General features: G+C 43.2%; 2 protein-coding genes across 2 annotated transcripts; both read left to right on the top strand.

The window, feature by feature from the left end:
* Positions 1-292: 292 nt before the first annotated feature.
* LOC310780098 (E3 ubiquitin-protein ligase TRIM21-like) lies at positions 293-2,056 on the top strand (the record flags this gene model as incomplete). The annotated part of the gene is made up of 1 exon (XM_083640645.1): positions 293-2,056. One exon carries the CDS (start codon positions 293-295, stop codon positions 1,925-1,927), a length of 1,635 nt encoding a protein of 544 aa, XP_083496771.1. The 3' UTR covers positions 1,928-2,056.
* A 2,883-nt stretch (positions 2,057-4,939) lies between these two features.
* Positions 4,940-20,433, top strand: rps4x (ribosomal protein S4 X-linked). The gene is made up of 7 exons (XM_083640649.1): positions 4,940-4,977; positions 5,551-5,628; positions 6,970-7,150; positions 13,334-13,431; positions 13,560-13,731; positions 16,179-16,336; positions 20,277-20,433. Exons 1-7 carry the CDS (start codon positions 4,975-4,977, stop codon positions 20,376-20,378), a joined length of 792 nt encoding a protein of 263 aa, XP_083496775.1. The 5' UTR covers positions 4,940-4,974; the 3' UTR covers positions 20,379-20,433.
* The last annotated feature ends 1,228 nt before the right edge of the window (positions 20,434-21,661 follow it).

Below are 21,661 nucleotides of genomic sequence, written 5' to 3' on the forward strand. Positions count from 1 at the left end.
TCTCACCGATTATCGATTTTGGAAAATTTTCAAAATGAACATCCCTAGTGGCTACTTTTATTATTTTGATAAACAGAGCAGTGATACATAATCTAGCTGTATCCAGATTTCCAATTTCCCAGTTTTCTTTTCACTGATACTTGTCAAATGATGTAATGTAACTGAAACTCAAAATAACTTTTGATCATATATTCCAATGATCTACTGTAACTTTGATATTTTTGAATATTCAAGAATTGTGTGTTACAGTATTGTTATTTCACGCTTTCACTTTTGGTGTCCGTGTCTAGATATGTCTGCTGCCACCAGTCTCTTCTCTGAAGAGGAGTTTCGATGCTCCATCTGTCTGGATGTGTTCACTGATCCAGTCACCACACCATGTGGACACAACTTCTGCAAAAACTGTATCACACAGCACTGGGATGCTAGTACCCAGTGCCTGTGTCCCTTATGTAACCACCGTTTCAATAGAAGACCTGAGCTTCATGTCAATACTTTCATATCTGGGATGGCTGTTCAGGTCAGAAAGTCAGCTCAGATGAATGCCAGCAGCTGTGCCAAACCAGGAGAAGTTCCCTGTGACGTCTGCATTGGGACCAAACGGAAGGCCCAGAAGTCCTGCCTGGTGTGTCTGACCTCCTACTGTGAGACTCACCTGGAGCCTCACCAGAGAAGCAAAGGCCTCAAAAGACATAAGCTGATGGATCCTGTGGAGAACCTGATATGTGAAGAGCATGATAAACCACTGGAAATGTTCTGCAAGACTGACCAGATGTGTGTATGTCAGGTATGCAGTGAGTCAGACCACAAGTTACATCAATGTGTCCCTCTGAAGGAAGGATATGAAGGAAAGAAGGTTGAGCTGGGGAAGACGGAGGCTGAAATTCAGCAGATGATCCAGGAGAGACAGCTGAAGATTCAGGAGATGAAACGCTCAGTACAGCTCAGCAAGGAAGATGCAGACAGAGAGATAGCAGACAGTGTGCAGGTCTTCACTGCTCTGATGCAGTCTTGGGAGGGAGGCCAGGCTGAGCTCATTAAGACAATTGAAGAGAAGCAGAAAACAACAGAGAAACAGGCTGAAGGCTTCATCAAAGAGCTGGAACAGGAAATCTCTGAGCTGATGAAGAGAAGCGCTGAGGTGGAGCAGCTCTTACTCACTGAAGACCACCTCCACCTCCTCCAAAGCTTCCCATCCCTGAACACTCCTCCCCACACCAAGGACTGGACAGAGGTCCACTTATCATATGATGGGACTGTGAGGAGAGCTGTGGCTCAGCTGGAGGAGACTGTGAGGAGAGCTGTGGAGAAGCTGGAAGAGACTCTCAGGAAAGAGATGCAGAAGCTGCTTGAGGCTGGGCTGAAGAGGGTCCAGCAGTATGCCGTGGATGTGACTCTAGATCCTGATACAGCAAATCCCTATCTCATCCTGTCTGATGATGGGAAACAAGTAAAATATAGTCATGTAAAGAAGAATCTCCCAAACAATCCAGAGAGATTTTCTTATGTCAGCGTCTTAGGAAAGCAGAGCTTCTCTTCAGGAAGGTTTTACTATGAGGTTCAGGTTAAAGGGAAGACTAGGTGGACTTTAGGAGTGGCCAGAGAGTCGATCAACAGGAAGGGAAGCACCATGCTGAGGCCAGAGGATGGCTTCTGGACTATAGTGTTGAGTTATGGAAATGTGTACTATGCTGCTGTTGACGGTCCTGTCCTCTCTCTGAAGACACAGCCTCAGAAGGTGGGGGTGTTTGTGGATTATGAGGAGGGTCTGGTCTCCTTCTATGACGTAGATGCTGCAGCTCTGATCAACTCCTTTACTGGCTGCACCTTCACTGCGAAACTCTACCCATTCTTCTGTGCCAGTCCTACTCTTGGTGGTTTAAACTCCGCCCCTCTGATAATCTCTCCTGTCAATCACACAGATTAGACCAGTCAGTCATTCCTTTTTCTCTGATAGGATTTACTGTCATTTAAGAGAACAAATGTACACATTGTTGTTTTTTCTGTTCTAGCTAATGTTGCATTTTCTTTGATAGAACAAGAGAGAAAAAACACATCAGACTTGTCTTAAGCACATTTGAGAAGATTTATTTATTTCAATGGTGCTCTCCACTGAGAGAATAGACAGACTTCGCCCTGTTGGTGAAAAAGAAATCCCTTACTACTAATATAGCTTGTTACTTTACCCTTCGCTTGTTTGCCAACATGATTTAGTTGTATTGTTGGGGGGGGGGGGGGTAAAATTGGAGAAACGTTAAACTCTGGTATATGGTAAATTCTGCATTTTTCTTTATATCCTGTTTTTCTTTTATATCAGTTACTTGTTGCAATAATTGTTGACTTGTTGCAGAAAACACATTGATCATAAAAACTTTGAAGCTAATCACTATTGCAGGACTTCTGACAAATATACATTAAACTAATTTTCCAGTTTTGTTGTAACTGTATTCTCACATTAAAGGAAATTACTGAAATAAATAAATGCTAGCAAAAAGAGCTTGTATTACATGACTGTTATTTTCTCCACAGGCTACTTCAATTATTTAATGTTTGACTGATCTCAAAGCTTTACAAATGTCTTTACTTAGAGGCGGAGCAACACTGGAGAGACAGGAAAGCAAAACTCAAAACACATTTATTTTTGGTTTCCAGGGACTTCAGAGTTCACAAATTCAATCAACACCTTTTTTGTAACTACATTACATTTATTTGGAAAACATGAGGGCAATGTGTTTTATCCTGAGCCATCGCGATGATGAAATATGCTGCCCAGAGCAACAGCATGCATGTCTCTGTGATGTGTTTTAATAGTTTCATGGATGAGATGAGACTAGTGTTAAAGTTGTGTGAACTGTCACAGTTATAAACTGTGAATTTAGTAAAAAATAGAACCTGCTAGAGTGAGTTCCCTGCTCGATAGGCTCCCATTATAAAGGTCTAAAAAGTATAAAGTGTGATTTATCAAACAGATTAGATTAAAGTGATAGAGTCCTAAAAATTGTGACTCATTTAAAGTTTAAAAGAGTGTCTAGCTTAAGGTATGAAACAGTAGAGTTCAAAGAGGGTGTGGTTTCAACATGAACTGCTGTTTAAAACGAATGACATTTGCACCTGGAAATATTGCCAATCCGTTTGTTTACAAACATGCTGATTCCTCCTATTGACAGACACCAATGTGTGTCTGTCTGAAACCACAAGCCCAGCCACACCACTCCATGCTCATGGCATTACCGCCACCAAGTGGATTTTATCATGCTTTACACCTGCAAATACTGAACCTCTCGGTAATATGTATCCATTATAAACTAAATGTCTTCTACTTTTCTACTTTCATATCTGTCATTAAATTCTCCTAACTTCCGGGGTCCTAGAGTATTAAAAGTGGGACTGGAAATATAAAGTTGGCTTTTTTGACCGCTGGCTGCCTGTTGGGTTGATGCAAAATGTTGCTTAATTGCTCTCATAAAAGATTTATGTTGTGAGAAATAAAATATGATGGGAAAGTGGGTTACCAGGCAGGCAGACTGAGCTGTTTGTATACAGAGTAAATCTGGATATGTTTGTATTAAGTAGTGGAGTTTGTTCCTGGATGCGGGGATTAATTTGATCGCTGAAATGTTCTTGATTGCCCCATTAAATAAACATTCATTAACAATTTAAATAACATAGCTTGAAAAGCAGTAAGGGTTGATATCATTGGGTTTGAAGGGATTTATTTGATTGGAGACGAGATTAAGGGATTTTTTTTATGTCCTTTAATTTTCTTACATGTGATTACATTAGAAAGTAAGCAGCCATATTAAGGGGCTGTTTAAAGGGGCTTCAATGTGTTTCCTACATTAATAACTTCATTTTAAGGGGGATTTCCATGAATTAAGGGGTGAATGAATGTAAACGTTATTTTAAGCCTGTGGAGATCAGAGACGGTGTGCGCTCTCCTCATAAACAGACAGAGAGCCAGGAGGATTCTATCTGCCTCAAACAGAGCTGAGTCTGAGACACACTGAGAGTTCAAATGTATCCAGGGAAGTTTAATGATGCACATCTGATGACCTGACAGAGGGAAATGGGGGGTGTATTTAATATTTTGAAACTTAATTTGATCCAGCCAATGATCTGTTCTCTCTCTTTATTTGTGTGTGTGGGGTGGGGGGGGGGGGGGGGGGGGGGGGGGCGTGAAGTCTTTATTGCAGTGTTCAGCTAATTCTTGTTTTGTTTTAATGTCACACACATCACATTAAGTAGAAAATAAATACATAAATATACTGCCATAGGTAAGGGAGGATTCATTTTTTTAACATATATATATTTTACATTACACAACTTCTAAACAAATATTTTGTTTTGTTTACTATTATTTTTGCACATGAAGTGTGCATGTTATAGATGAAAAACATCCCCCACAATATATCTCAATATATCAGCCATTTAATGTCTCTATAGATGAAAAACATCCCGCACAATATAAAGGTTCACAAAGAAAATAAGACAACTGAATCTATTGCAAGGTTGATAAATGTCATGTGCCATACTTGTTTTTTTTCGGACTCACAGTATAATTCATATCTTCTTTCAAAAAGGAGTTTCCTCAAAAGAAAAAAGTGGAAAAAATAAAAGCAGTGAAATTGAATATGTTTTTCCAACATATTCTTTGTGTAGGCCTATTGTCTTGACAAAGGTAGCCTATGTTGATAGGCTACATAGGAGGATAATATAGATTGCTAGCATAATGTATCAACATTTTTTGTTATAGAAATGTAGGTTAAACATGGCGTTTCAGCTTTTGAAAAATACTATTATTATTTCCTGCTGATAGTGATGATTAGCTTTGCAGGACACGAAATAACTGTTTATGAAGGTAGGGAGCAGGATTTCCAGTGTGACTTTCAGTACTTTGTCCCTCGCAGTCCGCCGTAGGCGGTCTTATCGTTCAAAACCGGAAAACGGAAGATCCTTTTCCCCGCAGACTCCAACATGGTGAGCCGTATTTCCTCACGATTCCTCTCCGAAATCATCTTCAAACATCACTCTTTACAGTTGTCACACCACACGGCTATACGCTATAGCCTCAAATTCCACATCTTATGCGATGGATAATCCCTAAATTGTAGTGAAAGTACTGATTCTTGCTATAATATCCATAGCGTAAAGAAATCAGACCCCCTATTTGGTGGTTATCATCTGTGGCTAACGTCAGCTAGCATCAGTGTAGCATTTGGCTAAAATTGAAAACCGACAAACGGGAGAGAGACAAATAAAATGACCCAAATGTCAATTTTCTCCGCCTGAAATAATGAGTTGGGTTTGTGATTTCACAGAGGGCGAAAACGAACGGATAACGTTATTGTGTTTTATTCTTGCCTTTCTGCGAGATCACATTAGGCCACAGTCGGGCGGCGCTAATTAGCCTTCCATGCTAACCTGTCTTGAATGTTCACCCCCCGTTTACAGTTGTGCCGTTTCAGAGCCATGCGTCAGTTCATTGTCCTGCGACGTTAAACGCCGGTTGTTTTGTGCTGTTGTTGACCGACTCATGTCCCGTTTCCCCAGGCTCGAGGACCGAAGAAGCACCTCAAGCGCGTTGCAGCGCCCAAGCATTGGATGCTTGACAAGCTCACCGGAGTCTTCGTAAGTAAACGTTCACACAGCTGGTTGAGAGACTACATGCCATTTAGTCGTATATCCTTGCTAAATCTGCATGTTGATCCTCATGTATTGTAACCCAAATAATTTGATTTATTCATTATCAGGGTTAAGCAAAAATAGTCTAAAGTTAAATGGCTAGGTCTGCAGGCATTGCCCACTGTTCATATTGTTGTCATAGCGACCTCACTTGTTCTCCATGTCCAAAGATAATCAAGAATAATAGAAAACAGGTGATGCATTTAGTTATCCCTCATTGGTGAATCCAAAGCAGTGTACAGAATGGTTCACTCACTATTCCCCATGTAGTGTTTACCATAATAGTGAACTATGTGGGGAACGACCAAACGAGTGCATTGCATTGTGGTAGTTGGGAGAAAATGTGGGCCACATTCGCTGTTGACTAGAAATTGCAGCGCATTGTGGGTATTTTATATATAATGAATCAAATTAGCAGTTGAGAATTAAAAAAAATTGTGAACACGATATCGACTATCTCTGTGATGGGGAACGGTCATAAGACCCTCCCCTGAACAAGTTTATTCTGGAAATGTACTCACTGGAAGTTACTATACACTTAACCCCATATGTTCCACTTTTCTCCCTTCCTCTGCGATGTACTCTGAACTAGCGTCACACAGCATTCAATAAGGAAATTGGGGGGGGGGGGGGTGTCGAGCGTTCAAAACGGTCTCCCACCCGTCTTCAAATATCCGATCGCAGATCCGTAGATATAATAATCTCCCTATGGAAGCCAGTAGTTTAGGCAGGGGGGTTAAAATGATACTGCTGCATGAAACAACCATTTAGAAGCAAGTCTTTCCACAGCCTGTGTGCTGAATTTACAGCAGGGTGTGTTTGATCTCACTTTAATGGTGCACTGCTTGCACCAAACAACATTGCAGTCACACGGATAGGTGTGATCAAATCCAGCGCACCTGGGAAGCAAAACTCCCACGGTTCTTGTTGGCACGGACGCTTCTCCTCTCCTAAATTCGGCACAGGCTGTGGAAATACTGCCTTATAACGGTTATTCACGGAGCATATCATTTTAACCCCCCCCCCACCTAAGCTACTGGCTAGGGGGATTATTATATCTTCGCATCTGCGATCAGACATCGGAGGCGGGTAGGAGAGCGTTTTGAACGCTCAACCCCCCCAATTTCCTTATGGAATCCTGTGTGACGCTAGTTGAGACTTGAGAGTGCATCGCAGAGGAACGGAGAACAGCGGAACATATGGGGCTACTATACACTGTGCTACATGCCTAAAATGTGTGTTGGGAATTGCTCATCCCTAACCCCCTGTCCTATCCTCCTCCCCCAGGCTCCTCGCCCCTCTACCGGTCCCCACAAGCTGAGGGAGTGCCTCCCCCTCATTATCTTCCTGAGGAACCGCCTCAAGTATGCCCTGACCGGGGACGAGGTCAAGAAGATCTGCATGCAGAGGTTCATCAAGATCGATGGCAAGGTCCGCACCGACATCACCTACCCCGCCGGATTCATGGGTGAGTTGGCACGAAAGGTGGGGACACACACATGGGGAGGACGACAGGGGTGTAGTAGGTGAGGATGTGTTTGGGACAGTGGGACATTGCCCTTCAGTTGTGCTCCGACTGTTATTTTTCTTCTTGTGTACTGGTATGCAATTTGCATCCTTGATTAGCATTTCTTTGCATGTCAATTAATGAGATGTGTTTTGTTTTGCAAGAGTGCAGTGGAACTAAGCAAGCTGTAAATCACAGGGATAGGTGATGTTGTCAAAGATGGATTGGACTTCACTGAATTGACCTTGTGGCTCTTAATGCCTGTGTGTATGTGTTCTTTACTAGGAGGCAGATGGAGCAGTGATGACTGTCTGGTTTTGATCAGCAATGAGCTGAAATTACACAACCAATTCCTCTAAGAAGTTCTGAGCTCCAGCCACAAAACAATTTTTTTTTAAATTCCATTCCGAGTTGTTGCTCATGGCCCAAAAAGTGTCTGCTGTAGCTATGTTGATGTCAGCTGTGTGCCGTTTTTCATACTTTTTTGTTTTTTTTAGTCATGGGAAGCCTGTAGATTTGACTTATTTATGCAGTAGTTTCCTAGGAGAGCTGTTTTAACGTTACAGTTGTGGCATTATTGTCAAATAATAATGAAATCTCTACAAGTTACTTTTGATGTGTAGCTAGCTAGCTAGCTGCCCACGCTCAGTTTGTGTCACGAGTATGGAAACTAGGGGTGTCCAAATTAATCGTTTGATCGATGCATCGCGATGCGGACGTCTGAATCGTTGACAGTTGAATCGTTTGCTTAAATTTATGTTGACATTAAGATTTTAAAGCACGTTCTAAGGAAAAAAGGGAGTTGATATTTTATCTGACTGCTTGTATTAATTGTAGGGATGCACCGATCGATCGGCACGTGACCGGAAATGGCCGATTTTCACGTGATCGGCCTCGATCGGTGATCTGTTCCGGTCACTCTAAATAGCCGATTCTGTGAGCCGATTTTCACATGACGTGCGCGCACCCCAAAGCACCGAGACAGGCACCCAGCCACCACACACGCCAGCATACCTTCCTCGTTGTGGATTTTTTTCACCGTCAGTGAAGTAGACAAAGCTCGCAGTTTGTCACACATGCAAGTCGAAAATAAGCCGTGGAGACAGAGGTGCGGCCGTGTCCCGCTCGGCTGGAGTCTAGTCTGAGCGGCTCGCTTCACCTCACTGGCCCCCCTCTCTCTGCTCTCTCTCCCCGGGAAGCGGTGCTCCAGCAACCCGCCACCGCGCACAGCCGGCTTGGCGAGGTGAACGCGAGCATTGTGTCCAGTCCCCGACCTGCTTTTCCATTCCACATCAGCGCTGCTGCCTCAGCCTGTCAAGTCATGTTGTAACGTGACGTGGATACAGGAGAGACTATTTGTTTCGTATTGCAAATAGAACGACATGAGAACGAAGGACATAATAATAAAAATGCATCGGACTCACAAGTGTGCAACGTTTTCTGTGCGTGACGATATTTTTTCGGATGGCAGATAAAAATACGCATACCAAACTTCGGACTGTGTGTAAACTCCGCCTGATATTCAGACTGAAGATCGTTACTGTAACTCATAAACTCATTTCCCCTCTACTCAAGAGGACTGGTCTGGAGCCAGTCTATAAACTCCTTGTCCATGGATCATTTTGATGTTCTGTTGCACCTGTTTTCTTTTGGAAAAGTAAATGCATGATAGCTGTGGGATATAGGCTATTGGATTTAATTTAATTTTTGTATTCATTGTATTTGCACAAAAAAGCTCTGTCCAGTAGCCTAACCTGGAACACTTTTATTTTGAGATGTGTTTGAGTGAGAAGGTCCTACTTCATGCAAATGATAAGAATTGTTTATTTGTTTATTTGGATCCCCATTAGATGTAAGAATTGTTCTATGAATCTTAATTTTTAAACAAAGTTACAAAAACGTTTGTGTAAGCTGTCAATTGTTGTTTTTAGAAAAAGAAAAAATCGGAATCGGCAAAAATCGGTATCGGCAAGTCAGACTATTCAAAAATCGGAAATCGGAATCGGCCAAGAAAATGACAATCGGTGCATCCCTAATTAATTGATGAAAAAGTAGCCATGTGGAGTAATAATATATAAAGTTGAGGATGTGATACTTGGAGCTGTATGGAGATGCATTGTGATGCATGGTGGAATGGTTGACAGATGAATCCTAATGGAACGATGAGGCCAGTGAAGATTCACAGCCTTAATGGAAACCAGTATTTGTCTCATTTTTGCACATGGCAGCAGCATCAGTTGTGGTCAGTGGAAGCGATCTTCTGCTTCACTGAACTAGATTGAAACATATTTTTTTGTCCAAATCTTACTATTCGATGCCTTTTTGTTTCTTTGCTCTTACAGATTTTGAGTTATGCGTGTCCATTGTAAGAAAGATACACGGCGTGCTCTGAATGAGTCACATTGCACCTGTGACTTTTGGTGGGAAAAAGCTGCTGCCTACAGGTTGATATGAGATGTAGTCAGTGGTTATTGTTGGGTAGATGTGTCTCTATCTATAAGGCGGATTTTTCGGTAGGGACTAAGTCACTTTAATTCAGAGACATTTGTTTTTAAAATGTCATGTAGCCTTTTGGAGGTAACTGCCCAGTGCTAATGCAAGATATTTGGAAGTTTTTAGCCTAGATTGACACAACAGAGAGTGGGGCAACTCCACCTGATTAGAAGAACTGTGATTGGGAACGAAAAAACCCAACATCCCCCACTTTGTAAAGCCAACTTTGTCATCAACACTTGTCACTTCTGCTGTACCCTTCTTTTCTAACCAATATGTAGTGTTTTGTCTAGGATTAGAGACACACACACAACCCCAGAAACGTTCATTCAAGTCGGTTGTCAAACGACGCTTCCCTCGTGCTCGAACGACGCTCATGTGATGACGAGCTACGAAATAGAACTGCTGCGCAGAGTGAGGCGCTTCAAAACCACGGGGATCGTTTCCTGTTATCACAGAGGTGCTGACCGTCACGCCTCCTCCGGACCTCTCACCCAGTCAGGTCCCTCTCTCCACCTCCACGCCTCCTCCGGACCTCTCACCCAGTCAGGTCCCTCTCTCCACCTCCGCCTCCTCCGGACCTCTCACCCAGTCAGGTCCCTCTCCACCTCCACGCCTCCTCCGGACCTCTCACCCAGTCAGGTCCCTCTCCACCTCCACGCCGGCCAGCAGCCTCACGTGGAGGTGTGGCATTTTAATTTCCAAAGCCATGGGGGAAGCCTTTGCAAGTACGATGATCGCGGCCTATATATATACTAACCAGCTCAGTGGCCTTGTGGTTTGAGTGTCCGCCCTGAGACTGGGAGGTCGTGAGTTCGATCCCCGGCCGAGTCATACCAAAGACTATAAAAATGGGACCCATTGCCTCCCTGCTTGGCACTCGGCATCAAAGGGTTGGAATTGGGGGGTTAGATCACCATATGATTCCCGAGCGCGGCGCTGCTGCTGCTCACCGCTCCCCCAGGGGATGGGTCAAATGCGGAGAACAAACTTCGCACACTCAGGTGTGTGACAATCAGTGGGACTTTACCTTTACTTTACTTATATATATATATATATATATATTAGGGATGTTCATTTTGAAAATTTTCCAAAATCGATAATCGGTGAGAATTAACGATCAATTATCGATTATCGATTTTATTAATACTTAGAAAATTTTCAATATTTTCAATTTTTTTTTTTTTTTTTTTTTTTTTTTTTTTAACAAAATGAATGCCTATGGTAGAAAATACGAAAGACAACTTGTTCTCCTCAATGAACTCTTTATTTCAATGTGTCTCCTCTCCAACACTGCTGTCCCCGGCGCATGCCGGTGTGAATTTCTCATGTTTAAAACAGTTTTGTTGGCACAAAGGCCCGTGCCCAGCCAGAAAACTAGAGACTATATGAAGCTCCACCTCACGTTAGTCGGCTGTGCAATGGAGTGGTGCGAGGAGGAACGAATTCCACCCAAACCTAGTCCAAAAAAAAAAAAAAAAACATTTTTTTTTTTTTTTTTTTTTTTTTTAAATAATTAAAAAATCGATCCAAATGCCACAGGATCGATTCCAATCCTTAACGATCGATTATCGATTTTCGATAATTGATGAACATCCCTAATATATATATATATATATATATATATATATATATATATATATACATACACACTACTACTAAACACTGCCACCTCGCTCTTCTCAGGCCCAGCAGCAGATGAAGAGTCTCAATGGTGTATCCCCATTTGAATTAGGGATGTTTATTTTGAACAATTTCCATAATCGAAATTAACGATCGATTATCGATAGCGTAATAATAATAATAATAATGATTGGATTTTTATAGCGCCTTTCCAAGTGCTCAAAGCGCTTCACAGAATCATTATTCGTTCACACCATTCGTACCGGTGGCGAAAGCGTGGCAGCCACACATCGGCGCTCAACGGCTCCTCCGACCACCATCATTCATGTCTACATTCATACCAATCATACGAGGCAAGGAGGATTAAGTGTCTTGCCCAAGGACACAACGACAGCAGCTGGGAGGGAGCGGGGATCGAACCGCCAACCCTTGCGTCATTGGCCGACCCGCTCTACCTCCTGAGCTAAAGCCGCCCCAATAATAATAATAATATATATATGTTTTTTTACTCTGGTCTGGTAATAACGTTGCGCGTTCTCGGCCAGCTATAATGGCGATGCCGCTGTGTAGTAAGAATATCAGACACTAGCGCTGTGGCCAGGTAAACAAACATGTTACATGTCAGTTTACATGATGTAAGGCAATCGGCGTCTTCCAGCTTAGTCAAATCAACAGGCCTGAGCTCGGCGCGTCCTTATAACGTCATGAGCGCGCCCGTGGCGACGTTGACAGTCCATAGTCAAACAGCCTTACACTAGGCTACTGTACTCACATTTTGAAAGTAGGACTCAGCTCACCGGCCGTGGCTTCCAGGCTTATAAACTCGTGACAAAAACCTCATCTGTCCTGATGGTCGAGTTCCATCCAGCTGCTCTGTCCGACGCGTGGATATTATTAGCCACGAGATGTGTGTGAATTGATTCAGGTGAGTGTTAGCAGCTAAAGGCTAGCTGAGTTCATGCTGGCTGCTGCTACTTCATAGTTCATAACGTTATAAACAACAACTTGAATTCACTTAAACACGTGTACCGTCCGTTACTCACACTTTGTTGAAAATTAAGAGAGAAGTGTACGAAGTGAACAGCCTCACTGAGGTCCGCAGACCGCTGGGTGCGTTTGTTTGTGTCCCCGGCTTCATGCCAGTGTGAATTCCCCATGTTTAAAACAGTTTTGTTGGCACAAAGGGCCCCGCCCCGCCAGAAAACTAGAGACTATATGAAGCTCCACCTCACGTTAGTCGGCTGTGCAATGGAGTGGGGCGAGGAGGAACGAATTCCACCCAAACCTAGCAAAAAAAAAAAAAAAAAGATAAAAATTCCACGTGATCGAATTCATTCCTCAACGATCAATTATCGATAATCGATTATTGATGAACATCCCTAATTTGAATAAAATTCGTGCCTGGTCTTAGTAAATCCCCCCTGAATGAGCAAGAAGCTCAGTATGTATTGTTTTATAAGATACATGCGTCTATACATTTCTTCTATACATTATTTAATTTTTTTTGCGTAGATCATGTTTTTCAAAGGTAGATTGTACTTCAGGTAGATAAACAGAACAGAAACTGGGAGATAGTGTTTTTGGAATTAAGCCCAGCTGCAATACTGCAGTCTGTATTCTGGCTGTCTGTTTTGATCTTTAGATGTCTGGCTCAGGCAGCAGGGCGGGAACAGTGCCGTCACTTCAAAGGTCATAGGAAAACGCTGAGCATGGCCGCTGGGCAGATTCAGCAAAGTGTCCTTGAGAAAGATGCTGGACCCCCTACATGCTGCCTTTAGTGAAGTCACTCTGGCAGGATTGTGTAAAGTGATGCGGGACTTGACCAGGAGCCAGTGGAGATGGATGAGGGTTGGGGGTGATGTGCTGCCAGGTAGTTGTGTAGCCGTTTCCATCGGATCTGGTGTTTTTCTGTGTCTGTATGAGCAGCAGGCTGCAGAAGAAGAAGGGGAAAGTGATGAAGTGCTGAACGGAGCGTGCCGTGCATGGAGGGATGCTAAAAGTGTTTTTGCCTTTGTCTTTTCTCTGCAGATGTGATCAGCATTGAGAAGACGGGCGAGCACTTCCGTCTGATCTACGATGTGAAGGGACGCTTCACCGTCCACCGCATCACCGCTGAGGAGGCCAAGGTAGGAGCTGGAAGGAGAAGGGACTTGGTTAAATGCTTGTACTCTATGACTCCGGATCTTCCGTTAAATGTCCCTTAAATGCTGCGCGCTTTTGTGTTTTCATGTGCAAAACACGTCTCCCTCTCCAGTACAAGCTGTGCAAGGTGAAGAAGATCATGATCGGCACCAAGGGGGTCCCCCACCTGGTGACCCACGACGCCCGCACCATCCGCTACGCCGACCCCCTGATCAAGGTCAACGACACAGTCCGCATCGACCTGGACACCGGCAAGATCACAGAGTTCATCAAGTTCGATACCGGTAGGTTCAACTCTCGCCGCTTATGGGACATGAACTAGGTCCTTTCCAGGTCTCGTTTGAAAGTTGAGAAGGTAGGTTAAACTCTCGCCGCTTATGGGACATGAACTAGGTCCTTTCCAGGTCTCGTTTGAAAGTTGAGAAACTACGAAAGAGGCTTAAGCCCAATTGTCTGCCGACACTTTTGAAACGGGCGCCGACAGAAATGAGGACTTGAGTCCGACACTTTCAAGTGTCGGCGAGCAGTGTCTGCTACCTAGTGAAATGTCTAGTGTCGCTGACTACGTCATAGTATCGCGCAAGTCTGATTGGCTATATCGCGCTTGACTTCCTTGTTTTGGTTGTCTCCTCCCCTTTCCCCTTATGAGGCAGGCCGGCATTGTAAATAAGAATTTTGTTCTTAATTGTCTCGCCTGGTAAAATAAAGGTAAAATAAAAAATAAAGTCGCTCGATTGAAATGAATGTCCCCGCTATTGATGGGGTCTGTTTACAACCAACTCTGACCGATGAGTCGCGGGGTTTGTCTTTGAAACCACGATGTGTGCACAGTTCTGCACACAGTGACCAATCCCTTTGACGAGGGCGGAGCAATGATGACCCTTTTGGCTTTGATCAGCAATGAAAATACACGACCAATTCCTCTAAGAAGTTCTGAGCTCCTCGACTAGACGTCCCGTGACCGTAAAATCATGTTTTCATTTCGGAGGATTCGAGGTGTTTTATTTGTCGCTCCGTTGTAGAAGTACGCAAATTCTTATGCTTAGGGGCTCCATTACAGGACATAGTGCAAGTACAGTAGGTGCATAATCACAACAGTAAATGCGTATAAAAGTATGTAAATACAGGGTATCTTGAAAAGTATTAAAAGTTGATGAATCAATTTAGGGAAAATGAAGGCCCTTAAAAAGTCTTAATCACCATTTGAGAGGTATTCACTTTTGTAGCTATTATGCCGATTGGTGTTAAATGAGCATATGATATCGTCCCATATCGATCGCAGACCCCTGAATTGAATGGAAATCATATCGTGGCAGACTTTATGATATCAGCTACCTAGTGAAATGTCTAGTGTCGCGGACTACGTCATAGTATCACGCAAGTCTGATTGGCTATATAGACGGCACGCGCTTGACTTCCTTGTTTTGGTTGTCTCCTCCCCTTTCCCCTTATGAGGCAGGCCGGCATTGTAAATAAGAATTTTGTTCTTAATTGTCTCGCCTGGTAAAATAAAGGTAAAATAAAAAATAAAATCGCTCGATTGAAATGAATGAACGTGTCCCTGCTATTTTTATCAGCCTGTCCTTGATGTATGACTTCGTGAAAATCACAAAGAACATCATGACCATTTCCCAGAGAGAGGATGTGAGTTGTGTCGTTTATATGCGGCTGCAGCCAAGTACGTTACATCTTGCCTCCGAGGTGGTTTCACTGTGCATTCCATTCCCTCTCTTCTCTTGGCTGTCTGCACTATAGCGTTCGGGTGTCACGTGACCGTTGAACCGAGGCGAACGTCCTCTGAAGTATAAATGCAACACCATGAGCGACCATGTGCTGAGCGACACTTTCTAATAATTATAAATTAATCTTTGGGTTCCATGTGAAAAGTGTTTTTTGTTCTGACTCTCAAACCTGACTTTCTCACTATTCTGACTTTAAACTCTCAAACCTGACCTTCTCACTATTCTGACTTTAAACTCGGAACACAATTTTTCCATGTGGCCCTAATCCTCGTGTGAGAAACTGGGTCCAGTTGCACAAAGCAGTGCACCTTAGGTTAAGATTTCCCTTAGTGTCAGAGTTAAGGTGTCCATAAAATAGAATCGGCTGCACAAAACACCCTTAAATCTTGTGCTTATGTTTTCCTTAAAATGTTTGACCTTATCGAGAAGATTTAAGGGTGTTTTGTGCAGCCGATTATATTTTATGGACACCTTAACTCTGACTCTAAGGGAAATCTTAACCTAAGGTGCTTTGTGCAACTGGGCCCTGGTCTTTAAAAGTATGCAAGAAATACAATCTGTAATTCCTCCTGATAGACGTGACTTTATGAAGATGCAGATCTGTCATTTTGCAACAAAAACGTTATTTTGCATACAAGATGAAGACTCTTTGAGTGGAAACGCGTTGGTATCCCTGTAGAATAAAGGATTTTTAATATAATTCAGAGTGCCTCGGATGTCTTCTTCTGCTGCTTTCAACACCTGGGAAACTTCCTGCAACCACACTGGACAGCTACCTCTTTTTTTATCTTGTATCTATATATGCCCCATCCTGGAAGAGCACCTGATTTTTACTCTGCTAACCTATATTGATGTCTTCTTGACCCAATGCAGCACTCCCAATTGTATCTTTTTAAAGTTATTTTGCATGTTGTTGCTGCTGCTTATGAAGAAATCTCCAACTATAAGAGTGATAATGTGATGTGTTGTTTATTCCCTCCTTCCTCCAGCTAACCTGTGCATGGTGACCGGCGGCGCTAACTTGGGGCGTATCGGTGTGATCACCAACAGGGAGCGTCATCCTGGCTCCTTTGACGTCGTGCACGTCAAGGACAGCGCAGGAAACACCTTCGCCACCAGGCTCTCCAACATCTTCGTCATTGGCAAGGTGAGGACACGCATCACAATCGATGGGGTCTGTTCACAACCAACTCTGACCGATGAGTCGCGGGGTTTGTCTTTGAAACCACTAGGGATGGGCATCGAATTTCGAATTTTCGAATAATCGTTGTTATTATCAAGGTCGACTTTTATTATTGAAATTCGAAATTCGTTTATTGAATTTTTTTTTTTTTTTTTTTTTTTTTTTTTGTGAGTGAAATGTTGCATTGTCTCCCCTGATTCTAAGTATAGTCGAATCGCTTGGTTTGAGCAAGTAAAACAATTTTTATAAGCAACCTCTCCCTCTTCATGGGATTTCATCCGCCATTCATTTTTCCATAAACCTTGCTTAAAATGCTTATAAAAATTGTTTTACTTGCTCAAACCAAGCGATTCGACTATACTTAGAATCAGGGGAGACAATGCAACATTCACTCAGAAAAAGAAAAAAAAATTACATTTTTAAATTTTTTTACATTTTATTTTTATTTTCGAATTTCGATTAAAAGTCGACTTTGGCCAGCGAATTTCGAATAGTGTTTTTGCTAGAAATGCCCATCCCTAGAAACCACGATGTGTGCACAGTGACCAATCCCTTTGACGAGGGCGGAGCAATGATGACCCTTTTGGCTTTGATCAGCAATGAAAATACACGACCAATTCCTCTAAGAAGTTCTGAGCTCCTCGACTAGACGTCCCGTCACCGTAAAATCACGTTTTCATTTCGGAGGATTCGAGGTGTTTTATTTGTCGCTCCGTTGTAGAAGTACGCAAATTCTTATGCTTAGGGGCACCATTACAGGACATAGTGGAAGTACAGTAGGTGCATAATCACAACAGTAAATGCGTATAAAAGTACGTAAATACAGGGTATCTTGAAAAGTATTAAAAGTTGATGAATCAATTTAGGGAAAATGAAGGCCCTTAAAAAGTCTTAATCGCCATTTGAGAGGTATTCACTTTTGTAGCTATTATGCCGATTGGTGTTAAATGAGCATATGATATCGTCCCATATCGATCGCAGACCCCTGAATTGAATGGAAATCATATCGTGGCAGACTTTGTGATATCAGCCAATACCATATTGTTGTCAAAAGATATAATATTGTATCGTGATGAAACTTGTGATTTACACCTATCACCGAGGTCTTGAAAAAGTCTTAAAAAAGGTCTTAAAATGTATTGAATTTAAGTTCAGGATTCCTGCATATACCCTGAAATAAGACAAACGGTGACAAACCCAATCGAATAGAAATAAAATTGAATAAATGCAGAGCGCCAGAGTCTGAATCCAGCCTTAATTTTCCTCTGAGCGTAGTTTGGAAAAGGATTATCGTCACAGAAGGGAGTTGCAGATTTCCAGCACATGCTGTGTGCTCTCTCTGCTGCGTGACGTGTTATCAGACCCGACCTGTCTGCTCTCTCTCTCTGCTGCGTGATGTGTTATCAGACCTGAGCTGTCTGCTCTCTCTGCTGCGTGATGTGTTATCAGACCAGAGCTGTCTGCTCTCTCTGCTGCGTGACGTGTTATCAGACCCGACCTGTCTGCTCTCTCTCTCTGCTGCGTGACGTGTTATCAGACCCGACCTGTCTGCTCTCTCTCTCTGCTGCGTGATGTGTTATCAGACCTGAGCTGTCTGCTCTCTCTGCTGCGTGATGTGTTATCAGACCAGAGCTGTCTGCTCTCTCTGCTGCGTGACGTGTTATCAGACCCGACCTGTCTGCTCTCTCTCTCTGCTGCGTGATGTGTTATCAGACCTGAGCTGTCTGCTCTCTCTGCTGCGTGATGTGTTATCAGACCAGAGCTGTCTGCTCTCTCTGCTGCGTGACGTGTTATCAGACCTGAGCTGTCTGCTCTCTCTCTGCTGCGTGACGTGTTATCAGACCAGAGCTGTCTGCTCTCTCTGCTGCGTGACGTGTTATCAGACCTGAGCTGTCTGCTCTCTCTCTGCTGCGTGACGTGTTATCAGACCAGAGCTGTCTGCTCTCTCTGCTGCGTGACGTGTTATCAGACCTGAGCTGTCTGCTCTCTCTGCTGCGTGACGTGTTATCAGACCTGAGCTGTCTGCTCTCTCTCTGCTGCGTGACGTGTTATCAGACCAGAGCTGTCTGCTCTCTCTGCTGCGTGACGTGTTATCAGACCTGAGCTGTCTGCTCTCTCTCTGCTGCGTGACGTGTTATCAGACCAGAGCTGTCTGCTCTCTCTGCTGCGTGACGTGTTATCAGACCAGAGCTGTCTGCTCTCTCTCTGCTGCGTGACGTGTTATCAGACCTGAGCTGTCTGCTCTCTCTGCTGCGTGACGTGTTATCAGACCAGAGCTGTCTGCTCTCTCTGCTGCGTGACGTGTTATCAGACCAGAGCTGTCTGCTCTCTCTCTGCTGCGTGACGTGTTATCAGACCTGAGCTGTCTGCTCTCTCTCTGCTGCGTGATGTGTTATCAGACCCGAGTGTCTGCTCTCTCTGCTGCGTGACGTGTTATCAGACCTGAGCTGTCTGCTCTCTCTGCTGCGTGACGTGTTATCAGACCTGAGCTGTCTGCTCTCTCTCTCTGCTGCGTGATGTGTTATCAGACCTGAGCTGTCTGCTCTCTCTGCTGCGTGATGTGTTATCAGACCAGAGCTGTCTGCTCTCTCTGCTGCGTGACGTGTTATCAGACCTGAGCTGTCTGCTCTCTCTCTGCTGCGTGACATGTTATCAGACCAGAGCTGTCTGCTCTCTCTGCTGCGTGACGTGTTATCAGACCAGAGCTGTCTGCTCTCTCTCTGCTGCGTGACGTGTTATCAGACCCGAGCTGTCTGCTCTCTGCTGCGTGATGTGTTATCAGACTCGAGCTGTCTGCTCTCTCTGCTGCGTGACGTGTTATCAGACCCGAGCTGTCTGCTCTCTCTGCTGCGTGACGTGTTATCAGACCGCTTCAGCTCTCGCTTCTTTCACCACAGTGTTGCTGCACAAATAAATGTTCTGTCCCTTTATGCTGGTACTTAACCTATTGATACCTGATGCAGCATTTGTGTGTCTATCCCTTTGGTTCGCGGTCTTAAAGGGATACGCACACAAATGAGGGATATACACACAAATGCTGCATCAGGTATCAATGGGTTAAGGTTTTAAATCACTGGCTGCTTCAGTCATTTTCCTTTGGCCACATGAAAACGTCACGTACATCAGCTTGTCAAGTTGTTTTGGAAGTTTTTTTTATTACATTTAGGACTGTAGGGATTTAAGCATTTGTCGTTAACCCTTTCAGCAAAGATACTTCATACACTATCTCAGGTTTTACGAGGTTGTTTCAAATGTGCCTTAGGTTTCAGAATGCGTTTCCAAAGGGCGCCTTCGGTCTTCTTAATGGGTTAAAGCTTAGCGGCTGTATTTGAAAATTCATACTGCCTCTCTGTCATTGACACCTGATCTAGAAAGGAGCGTAAACTGAACTGTATAAAGCTGAAAACATAGTTGTCTTATTAAAATAGTGTGACTCATCTAAACATCTAAAGAAGAACCTTTACACTCAAATGTTTTAGATTGAATAAAGTTCGGAAACCTCACTTTACCTGAACAGCATCATCATGCGAGAGGTGAGTGAGATAACTGAACTGTTTTAACTTTTATGGTTCTTCTGAAGGTTTTAATGAGCCGATGTTGCCTCTTTGTGCCCAGAATGTCTTGCGCAGGCTCGAAAGACTGTAAAAACGGACACGGTTAACCTTGAGAATTACAGCATTTGACTTACATGCATAGTTATGCTATAATGTAATGTCGTAAATTGTTATTCGGCTCACATCGCAGGCTGGAAGAAGATCTTGTGGAGAAACGAAGCTTTGTCTGGACCAAGCATTGGTCTACATTGTGACTTGCAAGGCTTTTCATGAAGATGTCCTTCATCTACGTACTTTTTCATCACCTCGTCAATTTCTCCTCTCTCTCTCTCCTCTCTTCTCGTCTCCAGGGCAACAAGCCGTGGGTGTCCCTGCCCAGAGGAAAGGGAATCCGTCTGACCATCGCCGAGGAGAGAGACAAGAGGCTGGCCGCCAAGCAGGGCAGCAGCTAAACAGGCCACAGAGACAGCCCTGGTTTTCAAATAAACGTCGTTATTTACAAAACAGCTCGTTTGGTCAGTCTGATTCATTTAGCTTTAGGTGGTTGCCAAGCTTCCTATGTAGATCTGGAAATGTACAGGAAATGAATTGGAGCATCTACAGGTGTTGGAAGTGCATTAAAAAAGGTGCGGGGGACGGTAAAGCGTTCATTCCTGATGAAGGCAGTGCAATCAATCAATTCATGATCTTAGAGTGGTGGTTGCTCAAAATGGACTCTAAACGTGGTATTGTGGTTCAAACCGCAACAACAGTTTTTCTCAGTAACTGAAAAACCTTATTGAAAAATGTGTATTGAATTGCATTCATAGCGAGTACTGCATTCAGGAAGTGGCAGTATCATTGTCAGTATTGTGCAGCAGTACTGATACATGACTATACATTTGTCTCTAAGCAGGAGTAGACCACTCACCCTCTAAGGAGTAATGGCCTAGTTGTCTGGAATTCTGTAGAAGCAAACGTCAAAAAAATCTTCAAATTATCCTCTTCCAGTTGAGGTATCATCTGATGCAATTGCAAACATGCAGTGTTGAAATGTATAGGAACACCTTTATCTGTTGGAGATGAGACAGACGGACGCAGTCTGAGGTGAGCAGCAGGTGAACTGAGCTGGAAATGTCGCCGTCTGTTTCAGTTGGTCTTTCCTAACCTACTTCACGCCCAAGACATCAGATAATGTTTTGAATAACTGGTGATAATGGACTCAATTTATAGCCAATACATGTACAGATGTTTCATGTTGTATATTACTATCAAAATCCCAGAACTTGAAAGCTGTATTTTTTAATAGATATTGTTTAATAGATCAATATTTTCATATTTCGTTACTTCCTGGGTAATGGAAAATCAGTAGTAGTGTTATGCTGTAGCAGTAGGTGTTGAGACCGAGACCACAACCCATCAGAAAACTCTTAGGTTAAACTAATGAGATTAAAAAAATAGAAAATGTCACCTTATCTATCTAACCATCCAGGTTACCCTCCAAGTTTTATATTGTATATATATCAAAATCAAGAGTACTTGAAAACAGTGGTGACATTGTGCTCTGCCATCCAGGAAATAATGATTTATTGAGTGTCATGCCCATCCCTCAATCATGTGATTATATGACACCTTTTCATCATACAGAATAATCCACAGTACAACGTTCAGTACATAAACTATAAGGCATTGCTTGTCTGTCTTACATCATAAGTTACAACAACCAAAAAATAAAAACCAGTACATATCACCTACT

The sequence above is a fragment of the Poromitra crassiceps genome, assembly GCF_964638095.1.
Source record: "Poromitra crassiceps genome assembly, chromosome: 7".
NCBI classification, from domain to species: Eukaryota; Metazoa; Chordata; class Actinopteri; order Beryciformes; family Melamphaidae; genus Poromitra; species Poromitra crassiceps.